The sequence below is a fragment of the Gracilinanus agilis genome, chromosome 5 (assembly GCF_016433145.1).
Source record: "Gracilinanus agilis isolate LMUSP501 chromosome 5, AgileGrace, whole genome shotgun sequence".
Lineage (NCBI taxonomy): Eukaryota > Metazoa > Chordata > Mammalia > Didelphimorphia > Didelphidae > Gracilinanus > Gracilinanus agilis.
The window spans coordinates 121,827,405-121,853,459 of record NC_058134.1 but is presented as its reverse complement, the minus strand read 5'-3'; the positions used below and the strand labels follow the sequence as shown (position 1 = coordinate 121,853,459).

Genomic DNA, 26,055 nt, shown 5'->3' with positions numbered 1-26,055 from the left:
GGAATGTGATCACATTTTTATTGATACTTTTATTTTTATATCACCTACATTTGCTGATTCATTCCACTCTTTTTCTCTAATGGGAATGTTCTATTTACATTTGAATAAAAAGTAAATTCTCTCTGGGCATGAGAGACTGAAGCAGGTGGATCTCTGCTGCTTTGAATATTTTGGTATACATGAGGTCTTGGACCTCCTTGGGGGTATTTTGCAATTGTTAATGTTTCTAGTTGACAATTTTTCTTAAGTTTGTATTAAGGAAATAGTCATTCTTAGAACTGAAGTTGTTAGTTCTCTTATAGAATTAATTCTTAAATATTACTTATTTGGGACTAGTGGTCGAATATTGCTATTATAGCTTTACAAAAGCAAGAAAATAATTATGATTTATGTATGTTGAAAGCATAAATTGTATTCTCTCTTTTTAAAAATCCTTAACCACCACCTGTCTTTGAATCAGTGCTATCTATTGATTCCAAGGCAGAAGAGTATTAAGAGATAGGCAGTTTGGATTAAGTGACTTGCCTAGAGACAACTAAAAAGTATCTGAGGCCAGATTTGAACCCAGGGTCTCCTAACTCCAGGCCTGGCACTCTATCCACTGTGTTACCTAGTTGCCTCTATATTCTCTTAAGTGTGCCTAGTATATGCCTCTTTATATGTATATATTTTATACATTTGTGGTATGTTTATATGTTTCTAATATGTACACTTAAATTGTAATATATTTTTTCCAAAGGAAATTCGGATTGTGACTTTTTAGTATAATGATTAAATTTCCCATTCTGTAGATTGTAAATTTTGAGATCATTAGAAATGGTTTTTTGAGAGGAATTTTATACAGCCAACTTTGGGGATTTTGGGGAAAAAAATTTCTGTATTATTAACAAGTTGTGAGAGTTATGCATATGTAATGGAAATGCTGAATTTTAAAATCTAAATATTTATAGAAAATCAAGGCCCAAAGAGAGGAGGTCCTGGGCTCAGATGTGACCCCAGATGCTTCCTAGCTGTGTGACCCTGGGCAAGTCACTTAACCCCCATTGCCTAGCCCTTACCACTCTTCTTCCTTAGAACCAATATCCAGTATTGATTCTAAGATGGGAAGTAAGGATTATTTTTAAAAAAAAGAAAGAAAAGAAAAAAGAAAATCAATGGCTTATATGAACTTGCCAGAAAATGGGAAGTTTGTCAATATTGTAACTCTTCCCTGGTTGTTTTCCAAAGCCAAAATGGAATACTGGCTTAATTTCTTTGGGACATTAATTTTATATTGCTATGTCTTCTATTCTCCTAGGTCACAGAGCTCCACCGCCACGAAGTGGACATCGATGTGTGGCAGATAATACCAATCTGTATGTATTTGGAGGTTATAACCCAGATTATGATGAGTCAGGAGGACCAGAGAATGAAGATTATCCTCTCTTCAGGGAGCTTTGGAGGTACCACTTTGCTACAGGAGTATGGCATCAAATGGGCACAGAAGGTTACATGCCCAGAGAGCTGGCATCTATGTCACGTGAGTTTGAATTTGGAAGTTTTCATTTTTGATTTAAGTAGAATTGTCTGAAAGAATGAATTTGCTATAACAGATATTATATGTATTTATGTCAATATTAATGAATGTATTTAGATTATTAGGAGAGGTAACTGACTTCATTGATGCAGGAAACTTCTGAATGGAGAAACTCCTTTTACTAATACAGTTCAGCACCTCCTTTGCAACTCAGTCTTAAGAGAGTTTCCTAAAGGAGTAGAGGGTTAAAGTGACTTGTCCCAGTCATTACATGTCAGAAGTGAGATTCCATTCTTGGTTTTCTTGGCTTCAAGACTTATACTTGACTTCTACTTTACACATCAGTTATGACCAGATTACAAAGAAGCAATAAATGACAACTTAAATTTAGTGCTTCATGGTTACAAATATGACATTATCTCATTTGATCTTCAATAGTACAAGTATTATCTGCATTTTCTAGGTGAGAAGATAGGCTTATAACCAGGGTTGTACAACTATTATTGACAGTGTCAGATCTTGAAACTAGATTTTCTAACTCCAAAAACTTTGCTTCTTTCTACTACATAAGGTTAAATGCCCAAATTTCAGATTAATAAGTTGAGGATTTAAGAGCATTTGCTGTTTAATCATTAAAATAAAAGGTTAGGTAGGCGATATGGGATCATGAGGGAGAAGATCAAGTGAAGGAAGAATGATTAGTCAAAATTACTATTATTTTGGCACATCGAGTGACCCAGCCCACAGAGAAGGAGGTGGCAGTAGCCATAACTAAAATATAAAAGTTCATTATGAGGTGCCAGAAAAACACATTTATCCTTTCTCCTATAAAGAACTTAGGGGTTTTATTATATATTTGCCCAGAGGTAGGTAATGGCTCCACATAAAGTATAGCATTCCTATTCCCATGTAGTACCATCAAAAATTATTCTGGGTTTCTCTCACATTCACTATAACTTCTGTGGAATATGGACTTAGTTAAAACATTGGAGCAAATTTTCATAATGTGTAGTTAGTTATTTGAAGTACTTTGTGAGGTTATTAAAGCAGAGCTTTTAAAAAAACTTTCAAGTCATTTTTGTGCATGTATAAATATGTAGTACACATAGAAGCTGAACAGAATTTTGTTTATGTTCCCTTCTAGTTGTATTGCATGGAAACAATCTGTTGGTGTTTGGAGGTACTGGCATTCCCTTTGGTGAGAGCAATGGAAATGATGTCCATGTTTGCAATGTAAAATATAAACGGTGGGCACTTCTCAGCTGTAGAGGGAAGAAGCCCAATCGGATTTATGGACAGGTACTAATTTATGTTCATTAATTTGTGACTTTTGAGTATGATACTTGAACAAATATTCTGTTATTGAAATTAGGTTAATGGTTAACAGAGAAGTAATCCAGATGTATTTCACTTATTTCTGATAAGGAAATATAACTTAAAACCTAGTCACTTTCTCTCCTGATCTTTCCTTTTGGCTTTCTACTTTTTTCTTTAGTTCCTAATCAAGTAAAGGATCATAGCCCAGTTTTGTGGAAGGAGTATTTAAAATTTTTTGGAAACTCTTTGAGTGGTTATGTGTTTAGACGAAGACATAATCTTATATCTTTGCTAGACTGCTAAGGTACCCTACTCTCCTGGAAAAGGTGGAATTCTTTGAGGTACTCCCAGTGGACATTGAACTACCAAGGGAAAAAATGCTTTCAGTGCCTGATATAGGACTGTTTTTACTTTGAAGTGCAACAGTTAAAGCACTCTTGGTGAAGCTGTTAATGAGTCCATTCGGGAGAGCAATTTAGAACTAAACCCATTGTTAAAAAAGTGAAAAGGACCCCTAGGTACAACAATATTTATAGCAGCTCTTTTTGTGTTGCAAAGAATTGGAAATTGAGGGAATACCCATCAGGGAATGACTAAACAAATTGTGCTATATGATTGTGATGGAATTCTATTGTGCTATAAGAAATGACAAACAGATTGCTCTGAGAAAAACCTGGAAAGACTTATATGAACTGATACAAAGTGATACGAGCAGAACCAGGAGAACGTTGTACACAGTAACAGCACAGTGATCAATAGTAAATGACTTGGCTATTCTGAGCAATACAATTATCCAAGATAATTCTGATGAACTTGTGATGAAAAATGCTATCTTCCTGCGCCTCCTCCCCCCCTCCGGAAGACCTGATAATGTCTAAATGCAGATCAAAGCATACTTTTTAAAACTTTCCTCATTTTTCTTGTTTATTTGGTTTTGGGGGAATATTTTTGGCCTCTGTTTTCTTTCACAACATGACTTCGGTGAAAATAAGTTTGGTATGACTGCATATGTATAACCTATATCAAATTGCTGTCAGAGGTTGAAACTTGAAATTCAAAATTACAAAAAACATTTTACAAAAAAATAATTAAAATTTTCTTACCATGTAATTAGGAAAAAAATTAAAATGCTTTTTAAAAGAACAACAATTATACCCTTTAAAATAAGCTGTTAAAGTGACTGATTCAAGTTTCAGCAGTTTAGCATGTCCTATTCAAAGGTTACTTTGAAGATAAAATTGAAATAACTGAGCTGGGATAATAGATTTGAAGAGCCTTCTACACTGTGCTAGATGACTCTTTAATCCTGTCATAGGGCATTTATTCTATGAATAGTTACTGTCTGATAGGAGGATATGTTTTAACCAAGAACCCACTGGTAACATCAGAAGAAGCTAAGTGGTCATCTCGGTTTTCTTTTTTTAACTTTCACTTTTGGAAAATTTGAGCCAAATTCTCTGCCCTCACCCCCAATTCCCCAACATAGCTGCCTAGGATTCTTTTTTTGGTAACTGCTTTATCATCTTTAAAACATTTTCTTTCAAACTATTTGGAGAAGGGATATTATTTAGTACAAATATTCATGGCTGTGATATTGGAATTTTGTGGCTAGTGATCATTGAGCTTCTCTTCATCTGTGTTTTGGATATAGGGCCTATTTTTAGATTAGACAGTTTTATTCTTTAAGAATACTAGGTTTGTCCAAGCAAGAGTTAGAAAAAATCACAAAATGTAAAATAAATAATTTTGACTACTTTAAACTAAAAAGTTTTTGTACAGACAAAACCAATGCTACCAAAATTACAAGGGAAGCAACAAATTGGGAAAAAATATTTATAACAAAAAACTCAGACAAAGGTCTAATTACTCAAATATACAAAGAGCTAAATCAATTGTACAAAAAATCAAGCCATCTCCCAATTGATAAATGGGAAAGGGACATGAATAGGCGATTTTCAGATAAAGAAATCAAAACTATTAATAAGCACATGAGAAAGTGGTCTAAATCTCTAATAATTAGAGAAATGCAAATCAAAACAATTCTGAGGTATCACCTCACACCTAGCAGATTGGCTAAAATGACAGCAGGGGAGAGTAATGAATGTTGAAGGGGATGTGGCAAAATTGGGACATTAATGCATTGCTGGAAGAGTTGTGAACTGATCCAACCATTCTGGATGGCAATTTGGAACTATGCTCAAAGGGCTTTAAAAGACTATCTGCCTTTTGATCCAGCCATAGCACTGCTTGGATTATACCCCAAAGAGATAATAAGGAAAAAGAAGTACAAAAATACTTATAGCCGTGCTCTTTGTGGTGGCAAAAAATTTGGAAAATGAGAGAATGTTCTTCGATTGGGGAATGGCTAAACAAATTATGGTATCTGTTGGTGATGGAATACTATTGTGCTCAAAGGAATAAAGAATTGGAGGAATTCCATGTGAATTGGAATGGCCTCCAGGAATTGATGCAGAGTGAAAGGAGCAGAGCCAGAAGAATATTGTACACAGAGACTGATACACTGTGGTAAAATCGAACATAACGGACTTCTCTACTAGCAGTAATGCAAGGATCCAGAGCAAGGCTGAGGGACTTATGAGAAAGAAAACTAGCCACATTAAGAGGAAGAATTGTGGGAGGAGAAACAGAAAAAAAACAACTGCTTGAACACATGGGCTGATAAGGATATTATTGGGGAAGTAGACACTAAATGATAACTCTAGTCCAACTATCAATAATATGGAATTAGGTCTTGATCAATGAAACATATAAAATCCAGTGGAATTGTGTGCCCGCTAAGCAGGGTTACGAGGATTTGAGGGAGAGGGAAAGAACATGAAATATGTAACTATGGGAAAGTATTCAAAAGAAAAATAAAGAAAAAAAGAATACTAGATTTTTTTCCTCCATAATCTTTATATAACTAAGGATCTATATTCTAGAAGGCTGAGGTAGGAGGAAAGAATCACATAAAAACTGACCTCAGGACACAGCTTTTATTAGTGATTACTTAGTTCCCTAGGTTAGGGTTCCATTAAAATCCCCTAGTACCTCCAGTGGCTGTGTCAAAAGGAAATGGCATTGTATTCTTCCTGGTTGAAAAATAACTAGCATTGACCATTAGTCCTACTCTGTTGACCCCACAGGTTTTTAACTTCAGCTTGTGCTCTGACCCCAGCCCTGGTTCTTCCTGATTCTGGCTTGGCCCCATGATTTGGCCTCGGACTGGACATTGGTGAGCATTGCTCGCTAACCTGCCCTGACTCTCCCTTACCTACTCTACCTCTTGGAGTTCTCTTGGTATCTTCCTTGGTATTTTACCCAACTTTCCTTCTGGTGGTGGACTGGGCCACATAGTTATTTATGTGTTCCATATCTGTCTTACCTGTTGATGACCAGATCACTGATAGAGTACTACCTCATCTGTAAATTAACTTTGAAAGTGCTATCCAGGGGGTAGCTGGGTAACTCAGTGGATTGAGAGTCTGTATTGTGTCCAAGATGAAAGGTAGGGGTTTTAAAAAAGAAATTCATAGAGTCACAGATTTAGAGCTGGAAGGTTTGTGAAATTAATGTAAAAATATATCCCCTTTTGGGCATATGCGCATTAAAGAAAGAATGCCAAGGGAGCATTTGGGTGGCTTAGTGGATTGAGAGGCAAGCCTAGAGATGGGAGGTCCTAGGTTCAAATCTGGTCTCAGACACTCCCAGCTGTGTGACCCTGGGCAAGTCACTTGACCCCCATTGCCTAGCCCTTACCACTCTTCTGCCTTGGAGCCAATACACAGTATTGACTCCAAGACGGAAGGTAAGAGTTTTAAAATTAAAAAAATTAAAAAAAGAAAATGCTATCCACAGTTTCTTAGAACCAACATCTTACTTCAGATAGTCAGTTACTATACTGTGAGTCATAGCTATATTTATGGCCTTCCCCTGGTCATTTTAGAAAGGTGAACACCCCCACAGGGGTGTAGATGTATCGAGTGGCAGAGAAAATTACAATTTCTTGGATGTAGACCCTTAACATAAGAGAACCAGACCTCTTGTATGATTGAAGACCCCATCACTTGCCAGCTCTTACCTTTGCCTTCTCTACCAGAGAAATTCATGGGGACTATTGAACCTCTGATTAGGTTTCTTTCTTTCTTTAAAGATTTTTTTCAATGAACAAAAGTCTATTTACTCTCCTTCCATTCTAGTGGGGAAAAAACCCAAACAAACCAACAACCAACAAAACCTTGTAACAAAATTTGCATAATCATACAAAACAAATCCCCATTGACTTGTTTGACTAGGTTTCTTGTCCAGCTCTGATTCTTTTAGTATTCTAATCTATTGAGTTTCCTTCAGATCATTTACCCTCACTAAGTGGGTGGCTCCAAACTTATATGTTGGAGAAAACAGCCTTTACATGAAGAGTTCGTGCTGAATTAAAGTGGGCCTTTGAGAGTTATCACAGGAGAGGGACTTATGACACCATATTGGAATATGGTGGTTCATTCTATTTTCTTTCTTATGACTTGGAATCAAGCCAACTTGGCTTCTATAGAGCTGAATCATCCTGTGAAGGATAAAATAATCAGTGTGTAATCTACCTGAATTAATAAACCAGTGATACCAGATCAAATTTAAAATTAATTCTAGCATAGAATCCGGCCTCTGAACTATTCTCCCTTTAAGGCTAAATTTATATCCTGGCTTGACCCTGAGCCTTTGAAACTTTTATACCCTCATCAAAATGAATTGATGTCCCATCTATGTCTAGACTTTGAACAAAGAGGCCACTGTTCTATGTACACAGCTCATTTTGATTAGGGAAATAAGTTAGTACCCTGGAATGGCTATTATCTCCCTGGTTTTATAGAATCAATTAACCATATTGCCAATATTTCTGTGTATATATATTGAGCTCCCTTTGCTTGACTAGTACAGAAGCTTCACCCAAGTTATTTTATTATGAATTTTGGGGGTTTGGGAAACTTTAATAATACAGTTCTGACTCGGAAAAGATCTTGTTTTCCCCCTTACAGCCTTAAGTCACTGAAGGCTAATTACTAATCCCTGGGCCCTTGATTCATAAAACTCAGTTTCTGATGCTGATAGGTTCCAATCACTATCCATTTACAATTTCAAATTAAATAAATTTAGAATTGGAAGAGAGCTTGGAAGCCAGGTAGTCCTTACTTGAAATGGTAACTCCTCCACAAGATGGCCAACAAGCAGCCAGCTGGCCTCCACTTGAAGACTTCCAGTGATAGAGCTTACTGCTTCCTAAGGAAGTCATCTCTAGTTTGGTGCAGCTTGAATTGTCAGAACAGTTTTCCTTAGAGGGAGCCAAGTCTGTCTCTGCACAGAGCTCATAAATACGGAGTATTTATGCTTACCTGGTGTTTGTGTCCAAACAAAGCAAGTCTGTTTCCCCTTATCATCAGATACTTTGAGGAGACCTAGGCTTTAGGGAAGACTCAGAGGTCTGCTGGGCCAACCCACCTTGTTTTATAGATGAAACTGAGACTTAAGTAGCTTCATGACCTTCTTTCTTTCCCCTCTGTTTCTTATTTACCTTTTCATGTTTCTCTTGGTTTTTGTGGTTGGATATCAAACTTTCCATTTAGTCCTAGTCTTTTCTGTGCAAATACTTGGAAATCTTCTATCTTGTTGAATGCCCATATAGTCAATTTTGATGTGTAAGTGATTCTAGATTGTAGACCCAGTTCTCTTGCCTTTCTGAATATCATATTCCAAGCCTTGCGGTCTTTTAGTGTGGAGGCTGCCAGATCCTGTGTGATCCTGATTGGTGCTCCTTGATATTTGAATTGTTTCTTTCTGGCTTCTTGTAAGATTTTTTCTTTTACTTGTGTTATATTGAATCTCTAGGAGCTTAAAGTTCACTGTTGATTGACAGGTGAATCAGTTGGATGGAATGTTCCTAGAGAGGCATGCGGACTCAGGAGAGAGCAGTTGGGAACCCTGACAGAGGTTCTGGGGTTTTTACCTGTCCCTGAGGCTGGAGATCAGTGTGGATACTGGTCTTTGGGAAATAGAAACTTGCAAACTCAACCCTGCAAGCTCCTCCTGTGTTTCCTGTACCTTCATCAACTTGTATTAGACCACCATCTCTGTTTCTACTACCCCTAGATATTAGGAAGTAATCATCTTAGTCATTTAGGCTTCCCAGGGCCCGGGAGGGATCCGGGAAGTGGGCAGGAGAAGAAGAAGAGGGTGGAAAAGGGTGGAAATCTCAACTGATTAGGCTTAAGATCTACTGAAGAAGAAGCTGAAGATTTCACAGCAGTTTGCCTGCTCTGGTTTAGCTCTGGCCAGGCTGTACCAGAGAGAAGCTATCATCTCAATTCCTTCATTTGCCTGCAGTTAGAGATTTATTAGTATCAATTTAAAGTAGGGTCTCCTAATACCTCTTTCCCTTACCATTATTCTTTTTGCCAAATATATTTAAAGTTTAAAGTACCTTCCTGAATTGATTATTCATAGTTTATTTGGGAAGGGAGTCACACAGTCAGATTACCAACGTTACCAAGCTGAAGAGCCCAATTTAATAATACCAATTAACCCCAGGTGGGTCCTGAAGGGATATCATCCATTGACCTAAAGGATCTTACCTGGGCAACTGTTATAGGAGAGAGAGGTGTCATCCTATCCTCTCTCTGTACTCCATCTACCTATACATCTAAGAGATAGCAGATCCTCCTTTTAATATAACACTTGGAACCTCTTGAATTTGGCTATTACATTCCTGGGGATTGTCTTTTGAGAGTTTAGTGTAGAGGGTGATCTGTGGATCCTTTCAATGTCTATTTTGCCCTCTTGTTGAAGACCATCAGGGCAGTTTACTCGGATAATTTCTTGTAGCATGGAGTCCAAATTTCTATTAATTTCTGCTTTTTCAGGAAGACCAATGATTCTCAGATTGTCTCTTCTAGACCTGTTTTCTTGATCTGTCATTTTCTCAGCGAGATATTTCATGTTTCCTTCTATTTTATCAGTCTTTTGACTTTGCTTTATTAGTTCTTGCTGTCTTTAGAGATCATTGGTTTCTACTTGCCTATTTCTGGTTTTTAGAAACTGATTTTCTGCTATAATCTTTTGATTTTCCTTTTCAATTTGATCTATTCTGTTTTTCATATTTTCTTGCCAAATCTCTTCCATCTTTCTCATGATCTCAGATTTGAACTCTTCAAGAGCTTGTGACCAGTTTTCATTTTTTGGGGGAAGGTTTGGATGTGATTACTTGTTTGTTCTCCTCTGCTGTTGCTCTGTTGTCTGGATTTTTTCTTTGTAAAAGTTGTTGAGTCTTAAAGATTTCTTCTTGATCTTTATCTTTGGAGATTCTTGTGCATCGCTTGCCATTATTATTATGCTGTTTTTCTTCTCAGTCAGAAGTCTGAGTGAGGCAGACAGGCTCTGACTGTTGAGCTGTGGAGCAGTTTTTGCCTGAGACAGTGCCTTGCGGCCCTCTCAGCTTTATCCTCGCGCCCATGGTCGATCTGTGCTCTTTAGGCTCCTGGGGTCTGAAGTCTAGCTGTTCTCAGAGTCAAGCCTCCTGGTGTTCTCTTGCTCGCTCCTCTATCTAAGGCTCCTTTAACAGTCTCAGGGTGCTGCTTCCACAGTCATGTACCCCTCCGCACTGGGCCCCTACCCAAGGTCCACACCTGTGCACAAGGTCTGTGTTCAAAGTCCGCGTTCTTTAGCCTCTTGGGGTCTTAAGTCTTGCTGCTCTCTGGAGCAGGCCCTGGTAATCCCAGGTAGCTGCCAAGAACTTAATAAATGCCCCCAACTTGCTCTAACTCTTGTGCGCTGGCTTTGGTACTGTAGGTGTTGTGTGTGTGTGTGTGTGTGGTTGCTCAGCTAGCATTTTAGTGAGAGCTATTTCACCCCCTTATAGCATGGAGATGCCCAGATCCCATGTACCTTCAATGTTGCGCCCTGTTGTGGGGTCCCTTTGTTCATCTGGATCTGGTTTTTGTGTCCTCTTGCGGAGTCATGTATATGTGGGTTAGGAGAGGTTAAGCACGCTGCTTCTACTCTGCCACCATCTTAACCCACTAATCCTTCATGACCTTATCAAGGTCCCACATGGAGTTGGTCAGATCCAGGTCAGACTCCAAATCCATGTCGCTTTCAGTATGCAGTGCTGCCATCACATGTTTCAGAGGAGGTGAAATGTATATCCTTAGAAGATATCTGCTTCACCTTATTGATTACTAATACATGTATAATTGAATACATAAATATGTAAGATCAGAAATTTTATTCCTTCCCTCCTTCTTGGGTGCTTTTTTTCTAGTGTTCCTTTTTAGGTTGATATTTTTCTTATGTCCTTTCCTATTACTCTCTAGTTTAGTCAGTATATATGAGCTGTTTCCCCTCATTTCCTGGTCCAGTTTTCAGTTTAAAGCCCTTTTGATCAGATTTGCAAATTTCTAAGGCCCCCTGACCAGCCACCTCAACTGCCAGCCATTCTGGAAGTCACAACTTCCTGTGGCCCTAGGTTCTTCCCCCATTGTGTGATTTGGTTTTCTTCCCTTTCCCCTTTACCCTCACTTCCCTTCCCTTCCCTTCCCTTCCCTTCCCTTCCCTTCCCTTCCCTTCCCTTCCCTTCCCTGCCCTGCCCTGCCCTGCCCTGCCCTGCCCTGCCCTGCCCTGCCCTTCCTTTCCTTTCCTTTCTTCACTTTCTTTCTCCCTCTCTCCCTCCCTCCCTCCTTCCTTTACCTTCAGTCTTGGAATCAATACTGTGTATTGCTTCCAAGGCAGAAGAGTGGTAAGGGCTAGGCAATGAGGGTTAAGTGACTTGCTTGCCCAGGGTCACAAAGCTAGGAAGTGTCTGAGGCCAGTTTTGAACCTAGGACCTCCCATCTCTAGGCTTGCCTCTCAATCCACTAAGCCATCCAACTGCTCCCTTGGTATTCTTTCTTAATGCGCTATGCCCAAATGGGGATATATTTTTATGTTAATTTCACAAACCTTCTAGCTCCAAATCTGTGACTCTATGAATTTCTTTTTTAAAACGCCTACCTTTCATCTTGGACTCAATACTGACATTCTAAAGCAGAGGAGTGACTTGGTCACAAGCTAGGAAGTATCTGAGGGTACATTTGAACCCAGAATCTCCTGTCTTCAAGCCTGTTTCTCAATCCAATGATCCATCTAGCTGCCCCCTTGTAAATGATATCTTGAATCAGAAATACCATTTCCATTCTGATGTCATCTTCTAACCAGTTTATTTCATGGCTCTGACTTTTTATTTTCAGTTGACAGAAGGGATCAAAACATTATCCATGCCCATTTTCAGTTTTTAGCCCAGGACTTCATATTTTTTTTCCTCTGTGTGAAATAATTGCAGAGTTGATCAAGGCTCAGGATGCTCTCTGTTGTATTTTAGATATGTGGTCTCGAAGAACTGTAACTCACTGCTTTTTTACAAGTGAATGTAAGGATCTGGAACTGACTAAGAAATAGAAGGTGGGTCAGTGGAATAGTTTAAATACACAGTAATCAAGGGTAAATAAAGAAATAAGGGGTACTAGGGGGATATATGGATATTGGTGAGGGAAGCTGTGTTTTGGTATTCTCCTAGGTTGTCAATCACCTTTGCTTGATGGTATAATTCCCTTTTCTAAATAACAGTGCTCAGGTAGGACCCTAAATGGTCAGGTAGATGGGTAACCCTTCAGGTCCCACCTGGGGTTGGATCAATTATTAATACTGGGCTCTGATTAGCCTTGGATCACATTGTTCATCTGACTGCGTTTGCTCCCTCCCCAAGGGTAGTGATATAATGACCATTCAGGAAGGTACTTATTAAATATTTATCCTAATTGGGGAAGGATAATCAGGATATGGATTGGGGATTGGAGACCCTGTTAAACTAATATCTATAGGCTATAATCCCTCAGGACTGGAGGCTTATTGATTTATAAAGCTGGAGCTATTGTTCTTTACAACCCCCTCTAATTCAGCTTGGCCACTGTCAAACAAGAGAGTCTGCCCTAATGGATGCAGCTGTATTGATGATTTCTCTCTCAGCTTCCTATTATCAGTTTGTGATGTGTTAGCCTTCACAGCCTTCAGGAAGTAACCACCCTTAAAAAAAAAAACAACCTCTTCTTCTCAGACCTCCTTCTTCCCGATCACCACCCTGGCCCAGAGATCTAAATAGCTATAATGATTCAGATGCCTAAAGATCTAGGGAGATTCAGAGAGAACCAATGACCAACAGTCAGAGACCCCACAGATCAGTGGTCAAGGACCAAGACCCAAAGATCAATGGTCAAAGGCCCCTCTCAGATGGCTGTTGGGGTATTTATGCTCTCAGGCCAACCGACTTTTGCCCCTGGCTCACAGCATCTGGGAACATTCTTATGTCTCCAATTGTCAATCAAGGTGAGACCCACATTTCCCAGGGTTTAAACATAACAATGACTATAGCAATCTAAGGTCCAATCCAAAGATCCCAGCTTTTGGGATAAGAATGCACTATTTGACAAAAACTGCTGGGAAAACTGGAACTCAATATAGCAGAAACTAGGTATAGACCAATATCTCACACCCTATAGCTGTGTTGGTGAAGATGTGGTACATGTGCCCTGGTGGTACAGAAGGACCTGTTCTGTTCACCCACTGCACTATGCTTGAGGATATTTTTTACATGCCCTGCCTTCTTGTCCAGCAGACCAATGCGAGTACTTCCTCTGCTCTCTGGGGTAACATGGGTGGCTCACAAGTGGCTTGAAGATGCAGTTTGGGCACACAGTCTCCAAAAGGTTTGCCAACGCTGCCCTATACCAAGATAAGATCAAAATGATTATATGATTTAGACATAAGGGGAGATACCTTAAACAAATTATGAGAACATAGAATAGTTTTTTTGTCAGATCTATGGAGAAAGAAGGATTTATGACCAAACAAGAGATAAAAAACATAAGATGTGAAGTGAATGTTATATTTGTATAAATAGAACCAGTGTAACCAAGATTAGAAGGGAAACAACAAACTGGGAAAAATATTCTGCAGCATATTTCTCTGATAAAGGCCTCATTTTTTTCAAATATATAGAGGGCAAATTCAAATTTACTTTAAAAATTTTATTTAATTAATTTAGAATATTTTTCCATGGTTACATGATTCATGTTCTTTCCCTCCCCTTCTGTAGCCAACAAGCAATTCCACTGGGTTTTACATGTGTCATTGATCAAAGACTTGTTTCCATATTATTAATATTTGCATTAGGGTGATCTCTTAAGAGTCTACATCCCCAGCCATATCCCCATTGAACCACATGATCAATCATATGTTTTTCTTCTGTGTTTCTACTCCCACAGTTCTTTCTCTGAATGTGGATAGTGTTCTTTCTCATTAGTCCTTCAGAATTCTCCTGGATCATTGCATTTCTGCTAGTAGAGAAGTCCATTACATTCGATTGTGCCTCAGTGTATCTGTCTCTTTGTACAATGTTCTCCTGGTTCTGCTCCTTTCACTCTGCATCAATTCTTGGAGTTTGTTCCAGTTCACATGGAATTCCTCCAGTTTCATTATTCCTTTAAGTACAATAGTATTCCATCACCAACAGATACCACAATTTGTTCAGTCATTCCCCAATTGAAGGGTATCCCATCATTCCAATTTTTTGCCACCACAGAGAGCATGGTTATAACTATTTTTTTACAAGTCTTTTTCCTTATTATCTTTTGGGAGTATAAATCCAGCAGTGGTATGGCTGTATCAAAGGGTAGAGAGTCTTTTAAAACCCTTTGGACATAGTTCCAAATTGCCCTCCAGAATGGTTGGGTCAATTCACAACTCCACCAGTAATGCATTAATATTTTGCCACATCCCCTCCAAAATTTGTTATTTAACTTTACTGTCATTTTAGCCCATCTGCTGGGTGTGAGTTGGTGTCTCAGAGTTGTTTTGATTTGCATTTCTCTAATTATTAGAGATTTAGAACACTTTTTCATGTGTTTATTGATAGTTTTAATTTCTTTATCTGAAAATTGCCTATTCATGTCCCTTGCCCATTTATCAATTGGGGAATGGCTTGCTTTTTTATACAATCGAGGCTAAATCAAATTCATAAAAAATACAAGTCATTCTCCAGTTGATAAGTGGTCAAAGGATATGAACAAGCAATTTTCAAATGAAGAAATCAAAGCTATCTATAATCATGGAAAAAATGTTCTAACTAACTCTTGATTAGAGAAATTCAAATTAAAAGAACTGGGATACTGCCTCACACCTATCAGTTGGCCAATATGACAGTAAAGGAAAGTGATAAATGTTGGAGAGGATGTGGCAAAATTGAAACACTAATGCATTGTTGGTGGAATTGTGAACTGATTCAGTCATTCTGGAAGACAATTTGGAACTAAACCCAAAGGGCTATAAAACTTTGATCCTATAATACCTATACTAGGTCTGTACCCTAAAAAGATTTTTTAAAAGTAGGGGGGAGGACTTGTACAAAAATATTTCTAGCTGCTCTTTTTGTAGTGGCAAAGAGTTAGAAATTCAGAGGATATCCATCAATTGGTTAATGGCTGAACAAATTGTGGTATATGATAATGATGGAATACTGTTGTGCTATAAGAAACGATGAGCTGAATGATTTAAGAAAAATCTGGGAAGACCCATAAGAACTTATGCAGAGTGAAATAAGCAGAACTAGGAAAATATTGTACACAGTAACAGTAATATTGATCCTTCTACATTCTTACCTCTTGACATATGTCTTAAATTCTTTTCCCCCCATTTTGTTTTTGAAACATTTCTAATTGTTTAAGGAACATTTCTTTCTCCTTGATATGGGAGAGATGGGAAGCATTCCTCTCCCTTTTATCTTGCAGTATGACAATTACCTGAATTTTATACAGATTTGTCTGTTAATAGGCATTGGCAAAAACACATGCACACAGTATACTCTTTGCAGCTCACTGAAAAATTCTCCTTGGCTCTATACACTTGCTAGAGCTATAAATCTTATTTTTTTTAACCCTTACTTTATGTCTTAGAATTGATGCTAGGTATTGGTTCGATTGGTAAGGGGGAGGCAGTTGGTATTAACTGACTTGCCCTAAGGGTCACACATGAGCTAAGAACCTTAGTTCTAGCTTGTTCTTATTGCCAGTTTTAAGATTATGGTTTTTTTTTTTTTTTTTTTTTTAATTTTAAACCCTTAACTTCTGTGTATTGACTTATAGGTGAAGGAGTGGTAAGGGTAGGCAATGGGGGTCAAGTGACTTGCCCAGGGTCACACAGCTGAGAAGTGTCTGAGGCCGGATTTGAACCTAGGACCTCCCGTCTCTAGGTCTGGCTCTCAATCCACTGAGCTACCCAGCTGCCCCTAAGATTATGTTTTAATATGATACCTTTTGTCTTTTCATTATAGTCATTTCTGGTAGGGAAAAACAATCCAAATCTTGTACCTCTCCAGACTCAGAGCTCTCTTGGGACAAAGAAAAACAAATCTTTTTTCTAGTTTTTTTGGGGTAATTGTTATGATAGACTTGCTATTTTTACCAGGTCTGTTCTCTGTTCCTGGAAGCTTCTGAGCAAGGCTTTATTGTTAGTGAGTTTCCCCTGTTTTTTCCTTCTTTTCTAGGTTGGATTGACAATATATCAGTTTCTTGCTTACATTCTAATGCAAATAATAAATGCTCTTTACTTTTTTATTTTTAAGTCAAGTTTCTAACTACTTACCTCTTCTTTCTTTTTCTACTACTCATTGGTGATTGTGAGGTATTATCTTTCTCATCTTCCTTCTTTAGTGTCTTCATGAAGATGTGCAGGTTAAGCCAAAATTAGTTCATTATATGCTCATAGTCCCATGAAATGATCTTATCCTTCCTTTACTGCCATCTACCCGCATCGGTGACATCTAGGGTTGTGGCTGGTAGTCAAAATATTGGTCCTTTTGGAATGCCTTCCCTCCCTTTTTTCTGTTGATTGACAGAGATTCTCTTCTCCTTAACGCCCCTTCTCTCAAATCCATACAATATGATAGTGCAGCTGTATGACTGTACCATCTTCTGTTTTGGAGGTATAGATCCTCATAGGATGACAGGGCCCCCAGCACAGGCACGTGGGAATTTTTGGAAACCCATTTGTGACAAGGTTATATCCACTCTTCAGCCTCTAACTGGAGTACCAAACTTTTTCAAGAAGGCAAGTAAATAAATTTTTTTGTGTAATGTTACTGAGAACATTATTGTCTTTGATTTTGTTTTGGCTTTTTTTTTTTAAACCCTTACCTTCTGTCTAGGAGTCAATACTGTTTATATTGTGTATTGACTACAAGTCAGAAGAGTGGTAAGGGCTAGGCAATGGGGGTCAAGTGACTTGCCCAGGGTCACACAGCTAGGAAGTATCTGAATTCAAATTTGAACCTAGGACCTCCTGCCTGTAGGCCTGGCTCTCAATCCACTGAGCCACCCTGCTGCCCCCATTATTATCTTTAAATAGTACTTCCTTTCATTGGTGCCAAGTACACTTGAACTTTTGATGACCATCTTATACATGACAGGACCTTAGTCCAGTAATAACTTAGTTCATATTCTTCTAGGGAGAAGAAATAATTGGAAGATAGTTTTCTGAACAAAATATGAATACTTTAAGTGTATTCTTAAGTTTAGACTATAACCCTCTAGTGATTCTATGCTGATCACAATTTTAAAAAAAATTTAATTTGTTGTTTTTTCCAAAGTACCATACTATCACTTGACTTTTCAGTGATAGAGAATCTAAGTGTCAAACTCAGATAGAAACTAGGGCCACCAAGGCTTACTTAAGGACCCCTGCCAGTTTACATATTGACTTAGAAAATATTAATATTATCTGTGTTCTTTTGTATTTTAAAAAAATTTTTGTTAAATTTTTCCCAATTGTATTTGAATCTGGTTCTAGCCAGTTGCTGTGTGTTTTGTTACCTCTGTTGTAGGGAACCACAAGCACAGTAATTCTGAATATGGGAGCAAGACTCCTGTAATTGCTAGTGCAATCATTGTAGTCAGCTATGTCTGTGACTTTAGTAGCACATTTCAAGTCCTCAGAACCAAAATGACCAATATCCTTCCGTCGAATATCTTAGTTAATAGATCTTCTAAGCTTGATTAGCTCAGAAACAGGCACCCTACTTTGCTTCATGCTTTGGGAACCTTTTTTTAATAAAGCAAATGTAAATATAGGACCTATGTTACTATATCATTTGTCATCAGGATAGTTAGACATACAGTTCCTTCCCACAGTCAAATTTTCCTAAATTAGTAGTCATTTATCTAGTTATATCATCTTATGGATTAATTATGGATTTTATCCAGATGTTAACCAACTTGTTACCCCTTATACCAGTAGCAATCCAATTCTCCCTACAAGGATAAGGCAGACAAACATTGAATCTGATAATATCACCTTTTTATTGGAGACCATATTTAACTGTCAGTTCCCTATCTTTAGTCAATGTTTCCTTTATAGATTTTGGAGGAATGTTTCATTGGGCTGTTACTTGCCACCTAGGTTTTTAAATCTGATGGTTCACCCCTTAACATGCCCCCCCACCCTTACAGTGGCCCTTCTTGTTTAAAACGTACCTGTCTTCACTCTGTGCTGTCGAACCATAGCCTTCTATTAACCCCATAATTACCCCTGCATTTGTGTAAGGGAGAAACAATTTATGAAACCTGCAATCCTGTACTCTCATCTCAACATGGCCAGACCCCATCAAGTATTTTTTGGATTGTTCTAAAGAATCAAATATTTTCTTCTGTTCACATTCTGTTATTATGGGCAGATTTTTTCCCCTCAATATCATACCTCTGAGGGTATCCCCATTCTACCTAGAGACATCTCTAAGTGGGGAGATAAGGAATAGGAGATAGTAGGGCCTACCAGACTCCAAGTCAGAGGTCTTTTAAATTCTAGCCTGTCTAGTGAATAGGACACCAGAGGGAGCCAGTTCTATCCACCTTTGTTTAAGTAATTAACCTTGTTGACTTGGGTTTTGATTTCTCTTAATGGTTTTATGCCAATGCCATATGTATTCTGACCACTTTTTGTTTTGCCCTCAGTTCTTTTTACTAATTGTGGTTTGACTTTTAAATTTTAGTGGAAAGTTCTTAACCTCGGGTCTAAACTTTTTTTTTTATTTCGATAACTATACTTCATTGTAATGTTTCCTTTGTAATCCTATGTATTTTGTTTTACACATTTAAAGACATTCTGGGAAGGGGTCCATAGACTTCACACACAAAAGGTTAAGAACTTGTTGGACTAGACCTTGGTAAGCATTTACCACTAATTTACCCTGTTCTTTCTTTACCAGACCTGTTGCTTCTAGTTTCTCCCTAGTAGTAAATCTGGTATTCCTTCCGGATTTTATACCACTTCTGCCCTTTGGCTTAGTTACCCTACCTGATTATATATCCCTGTCACCAGTGATCATCATGCTTGTCCTTTAGAGTTTATCTACATAGCTTCTCAGCCAGTGTCTGTCTATAGCACAACCATACTGTAACTCAGATGAGACCAGTTAGTAATATTAGTATATTAATTGGGTTCTTTTTTTATTTTATTTTATTTTTTTAGGCAATGGCTATTATAAATGGCTTCCTTTATGTCTTTGGAGGAACAACTGGCTATGTGTACAGTACAGACCTACATCGGTTAGACCTGAATACACGGGAATGGATACAGCTAAAACCAAACAACCTTTCTTGTGATCTGCCAGAAGAGAGGTATAGTTTTAAGATATACTTGGCATTTGCTGCTAAGATTTTACTTGTTTAAAATTTCTGTGCATAGCTGGAAGAAAATTCTTTAGCTGAATGTTGAATAGAAAACTGGTCAGTAGATCTCAGTTTAGACAATCTTCTGATGGGGGAATGGTACATTTCCCTTAAAATGGAGGATCTTTTCTATTTCACCCCTCCTTGATATTTTAATTTTCAGATTCTGGACTTTCTGTGTTCAAAATAAACAACTGGAATCTTGGAGAGGAAGTTAGTAGTATTAATTATCAAAAAAAATGGAACATAGGACAATTTTCCCTATTTTTCATCTATTCATTCTTCATATATTTATTAAACACTTAGTATGTATGATACATGCTGTGAGTACTGGGGAGACATAAGAATTTAAGTGCCTCATTACATTATTCTGCTTTTTAGGTACTAGCCCTAGTTTCTTTCTCTTGCCTTTTCTTATTCACCATCTTATAGTAATTGCTTGTTCTTAAGATTAATCTCATATAAATGCAAATGGATTTTTAATTGAATAGCAAGATTAATTTAAAAAACTTTTTTCTCTTTGTATTTTCCTCCTAAAGTACTTATTCAAAATGGCATAGAAGAGTAAGATCTTTCTCTTTGTTATATCTTATTTGACTCATTACTCCAAAACTGTTTTGCCATCTAGAGAAAGCAATTGTAAAATGATGTCTTAAAATTATATCCTTCAGGGAAGAAAGGTAAACTAGTTCCCTAGGAAAAAACTTAGCTACCTTTTTGGATTAGCTTAGTAAGATTCTTTCAAATGGTGTTTTATTTATTTATCATTGGTGTTTTACCCAGATTTTTTTTCCTGTTATATTTCTGACTTTTCCAATAAGTAATTTGAACTGAAGGATGGTCTATAACCTAAGTTTTTATTAAATTTGGACAAAAATACTTTTTTTTCCTAAGTGTATTTGATATTTTCAGGTATAGACATGAAATTGCACATGATGGGCAGAGGATATACATCTTGGGAGGTGGGACTTCCTGGACAGCTTATCCCTTAAATAAGGTAAAAAGGCCTTTCCGAACAGAAGGATATGAATAATAGTATTTTAACCAAAAATTTTAGTTTCAGTTACTTTAGTTTTAGTCACTAATTTTAATCGCTAAGGCCAGTCACTATCATGTGTTGAGCATCAATTTTGTGTTGAATACCCTTTAATAGTATTGGATCCATTGACTTCTGCTATGTTACAGGCCAAGAATTGAATATGCCTTATGAAATATATCTCCTTAGAAACTATGAGGAAAGTACCTTGAAGTGAAAATTTAGTAAATTTAGAAAGAAATGCCCAGTGTTAGAATTTGAAGTAGGAATTCCATTTTTTTGCATCATTCCCAGGATCAGTGGTGTAAAATCAGTTCTGGTACCTTCTAGGTTGCAAAGCATTTTGAATAGTAATAACTTCCACAGAAAATGATTTACTTGCCCCACTACCATATATAAGTGAGAATTCATGTTGCTTAAAAGCCTTTCTTGTCACTATTTGAAAGATGGCTAAATAGTAACAAAATTAAGTTTTCTTAGAGCTTAACTTTGGTCTGTTAGTGTGTAACCATGTTTGGAAATGTAATATGATCTGGATATCATAACACTTTATTTTGCTCTTTTAAATTTTTTTTATTTTTAATGTGTTTTTCCTTTGATCTATATCTCAGACTGTTTGCTGTTAAGAAGCAAATGAAAATTAAACCTTAACATTGGGATTTGTAAGCCACTACTTAAGGGGCTATTTGATTTACACTTTAGTGACCTTGTTGCTGAGTGGAGATGAGTCACACAACTACCATAATTTTCCATTGTTATTAGAGGGAAAAAAATTTAGTTTTCTCACAGAAGATTATATAGGAAAGAATTAAATTATGTTGTGGTATGGCTTAATCCAATTCCCTTGGAGGAATATGTAATTCCAGATTATGATATTAGGAATCATTAGGGGGATTCAGTCTTTTGAGAACTGGTTCTAAATAGGTTTTTGTATAGTAATCCTTATCCTTGGTTGATGAGTTAAAAAGATCTTTTTTCCTCGGGAGGTTCTTAAGATTTAGAATCCATTAGATTTTGTCTTATAATCTAGAGAGAATTTGGAAACATCAATCCCAGTGAGTATTTCATTGTACATATAGCTGATGAATCTTGTTTTAAATGATTCAATTTAATGACTGTTTTTGTTAAAGAATGAGGATGGATTAGAGAGATGCAAGGTCTAAGAAAGCTTTTCATTGGAATGCATGGTGTTTGTGCAGGCAAGCATTAAAATATGGCTTGTTGGCCATCTAAAGTCACAAGTGTTTATCATTGTTTGCAATAAATATGTTTTTATATATATATGGTATTTCCTTTTCCCAAGATTCATGCATACAACCTTGAAACGAACACGTGGGAGGAAATTGCAACAAGACCCCATGAAAAAATAGGTAAATCATAAATGCTGATTCATTATCCTTGAGTAAATGTAATTTTCTCTTTTGAGTGCTTAATTGTAAGGGGGAAAATGATTTAATTGAGACTTGTGGTCCTAAAGTAGGAATGTTTGATATTCCATTTATTTATTTATTTTTAAGCCCTTGCCTTCCAGCTTAGAGTCAATCCTGTGTATTGGCTCCAAGGCAGAAGAGTGGTAAGGGCTAGGCAATGGGGTTAAGTGACTTGCCCAGGGTCACATAGCTGGGAAGTGTCTGAGGCCAGATTCGAACCCAGGATCTCCTGTCTCTAGGCCTGCCTCTCAATCCACTGAGCCACCCAGATGCCCCCATGTTTGATATTTTAAATCGGACTGATGTTAGAGAGTAGTTTTGTTCTAGACTCAGATGGAAATTGTTTCCATCATTCAGTCACTCCATAGAAATGTGCTTTTTACAAGAATTGTTGAATTCTATGACAGACATGGGGGAGCATTATAGAGCAGAATTTATATTTAAAAACCTGTTAGTAGGGGGCAGCTGGGTAGCTCAGTGGATTGAGAGCCAGGCCTAGAGACAGGAGGTCCTAGGTTCAAATCTGACCTCAGACACTTCCCAGCTGTGTGACCCTGGGCAAGTCACTTGACCCCCATTGCCTACCCTTACCAATCTTCCACCTATAAGTCAATACACAGAAGTTAAGGGTTTAAAATTAAAAAAACAAAAACCCTGTTAGTGGACAGAGAATTAAATTTGGAGTTGGAGAATCTAGGTTTAAATTTCAGCTTTGCTTCTTGCCTCCTTTGTAACTTTGGGCAAATCACACTTTACTCAAAGACTTTTATTTCCTCATCTGTAAAATGAGGGCATTGCAATAGTTGATCACTCTATTCTCTTTCAGCCCAAAGGGTGTGTAAAGAATCATGAGAAAACACAAAACCTACAAAGGTTGGAATACCTGCGCTATTGCCACCCCACTTCTTTATCACACCAGTTATGCTGGTTATTAGATTATTTCTAGTCTTTGTGGTCTCATCACATTCTTGTCAAACTAAGGCTATTGCACTTTATAGCTTTTTCTAGTGTAACTGAGGAAGAGTTTATATGCTTTATTTAATTGAGCAGTTTCATAGAGTGTCTTTTACTATGTCATATTAGCATTATGCTTTGTGTGAATAATAGAGCTTTGTATATATGTGTTTGTCAGGTTTCCCTGCAGCCAGAAGATGTCACAGTTGTGTACAAATAAAAAGTGGTAAGGACATTATACTAAATATTACTTTTAGCTTCTGTATTTAATGAGTGAGTGGCCAATTGAAAGTAGGAGAGTATAACAATAGTACTTACAAGGGAAGAAAACTGTTCTCTGGTGCCAGATAGAAATATTAGCTTCAAAGGTACTGTGTCATTCAGGAAGTAGAAAATATTATTTTTCCAAGTTCTTTATATGTTACATGAATAACCTTTCCTCGGAAGATACTATTTCATTTCATCACTCTGCTTACCTCCCACCCCTTAAGGTTATTAACAAACAGTATGTTAGTCTGTTAGTCATAGAAAAACACAACTGAGAAGAGTACCATTGTTTGAGGAATTGTTTTTGGTATGAAGATCCAAACTATTAAAGTCTTTTTTGAACCCAAATGAAAAAAGATTTTTTAAATTCCAGACAACTTTCCTAAAAGTGACCTAATTTTTTATCATCATTGAATTGTAACTGAGTGAACTATTTTCACTTCACTAGTGATGAACTGTAGACCCTTCTGGGGATTCAGAAATTTTCTGGTTCGGCTCTATCTTATAGACATGCTACAAAAATAATTATGCCTTCTGGTTCTAGCTAAAATTCCTACATTGTTGCATAGAACTTGAATGCCTACCCATCCTCATAAGTTTGCAGCTCTTTTTTACTTAAAAGTTTTTTGGCTTTTAGTATGCTTTTGTTCATATTTTGATCTTGGGAACTGGATAATTAGCTCAACACACTTAGAAGAGCTAAGACATAGTGATACTGAACATCCCAGGTGAGTTAGGACTTCTGTCTTATCCTTGGCCTATGGTTTTATAACTACTGAAGAGCCAGGGATTGTCTATTTGTGACCTAAAGCCAGGAAGCAGTTATGCTTGTCCCTGTGGGAATGGTTCTACTTACATTGGTATAGATTGCAGAATCTATACTCTTTTAGGGGATATTATGGATATTTTTAAAGACCCCCATAACACTTGGTCTTCCCCAGTTTGTTTTTCTGCTGGTTTTCCATGGTCTTCCTTCAGTGTAGAATTTGGTACCACATAAATGGTATCTTTAGGTGGCATGAAAATAAAACTTAGCAAGTCATGTAATCTGCCTTAAACATTGGGTTAATTTGGCTCATATAATCTGCTCTTTATTTCTGTCCTGTATAGATGTATTTGTTTGTGGTGGTTATAATGGAGAAGTAATTCTGGGAGATGTCTGGAAATTGAGTCTGCAAACTTTCCAGTGGTTAAAGCTTCCAGCTGTTATGCCTGAGCCAGTTTATTTCCATTGTGCAGCTGTTACACCAGTAAGTTTTTATTTTATTCCTTGCAAGGGAGTGGGTAGGCAAGCTCATTTCTGTTTGGAGATATTAATAATGATATTCTGATATAAGCAGATAAACTCCTTTATATATAAGACTCCACTTTGAAGAAGGAAAGACACTTAATACTTAATACCAAGACCTACACATTCAAAACACCACAGCATGTCAAATCAGCGATCCATTGCTGGGTTCTAATTCCACAAGTCACATAATCTCTATGACCCTAAAATTTCCTAATCTGTAATATGAGGGATTGGACTAGATAATAGTTTTTAAAATCTCTTCTTGCAAGTCTACAATCCTGTGAATATTCTTCCTGAATGTCAACCTTATAATAGATATACATTAATTCTCATAGCTTTATTAATATACAATGGCCATACCTTTTTAAAAATTACTGGTATTTGTTTATGTGACTTGATAGCGAATATCATTTTGGTTCTACCTGCTTTATAAAAATCTATTTTCCAAGAAGAGTTCATTAGATTATCAGTATGTCTTTTTTCTTCATTTAATTTATACTTTTCTGTTTGCCCTATTTGTTTACAGGCTGGTTGCATGTACATTCATGGAGGAGTGGTGAACATCCATGAAAATAAACGGACTGGTTCATTATTTAAGATATGGCTGGTGGTGCCCAGTCTTCTGGAACTGTCATGGGAGAAACTACTTGGGGCCTTCCCTCACTTAGCAAACCTCTCCCGGACACAACTTCTGCACCTTGGACTCACACAGGGACTCATTGAGCGGTTGAAATGAGGATTTCTGGACTGTTCATTCACCCTGGAAATAATAATTTAAAGAGACTTCTTTCTCTATTTATGAGCAGCGTGGAGTGTCCTACCAAGAGGACTGAGTACCCTGATCAAGGCCTTACTCAGAAAATACATCCGATGCCTTTCTGTAAATTTGTTTTTAAGTTTATGGAAATGTGTGAATTTCCCCTTATGCTGCTTCTCCCTCTTCCTTTCCCCTTTCCCTTTCCCCCAGTTCCCTCTTTCTTGATGGGAAAAGGAGGGGGAAGTTATCCCTCTGAAAATCTCTTTAAAATATCATGAATCAAGATAAAAGTATAAACTTCTTTTTCAGGAAAATTCTAAACATATAGTCAGCAACTTTTGGCTAGTGCTCTCTGACTTTGAAATATCGTCACCAGATTACAGTAGTTCAGGAAGCATAGGAAGGGTGCTTGGATGAAAGCCTTGCTGGTTTTCCTTGACCCCAGATGTTTTAATTTATTGTTTACAGTTTATAAAGAGGTATTTAATTGAGTAGATCTTTCTAACTGCAGCAATCTTTGACATTTTACTGTATAGATAGCCAAATGCATATGTTGGCTTTTGATGGAAGGGTAAGGCAACTTAGAAGTTCTAGGTTGTTTACCTATTTATCCCTTTGGGGTAGGGAAATGGTGGCTTACCTAAAAACTTGTATGTACATTATGGTCACGCTGCTCCTAAAGACCAGGGTACCA

The 26,055-nt window shown here is 37.4% G+C and overlaps 1 protein-coding gene across 1 annotated transcript in view; it reads left to right on the top strand.

The window, feature by feature from the left end:
- KLHDC10 (kelch domain containing 10) overlaps positions 1-25,561 on the top strand; it is a 91,482-nt gene extending 65,921 nt beyond the window's left edge. Inside the window, exons 5-12 of the mRNA XM_044679019.1 lie at positions 1,298-1,519; positions 2,661-2,815; positions 19,427-19,575; positions 20,539-20,623; positions 21,966-22,032; positions 23,225-23,272; positions 24,424-24,563; positions 25,131-25,561. Coding sequence (XP_044534954.1) covers positions 1,298-1,519; positions 2,661-2,815; positions 19,427-19,575; positions 20,539-20,623; positions 21,966-22,032; positions 23,225-23,272; positions 24,424-24,563; positions 25,131-25,340 — 1,076 coding nt within the window. The 3' untranslated portion in view covers positions 25,341-25,561. The remainder of the gene's footprint in view (positions 1-1,297; positions 1,520-2,660; positions 2,816-19,426; positions 19,576-20,538; positions 20,624-21,965; positions 22,033-23,224; positions 23,273-24,423; positions 24,564-25,130) is intronic.
- The last annotated feature ends 494 nt before the right edge of the window (positions 25,562-26,055 follow it).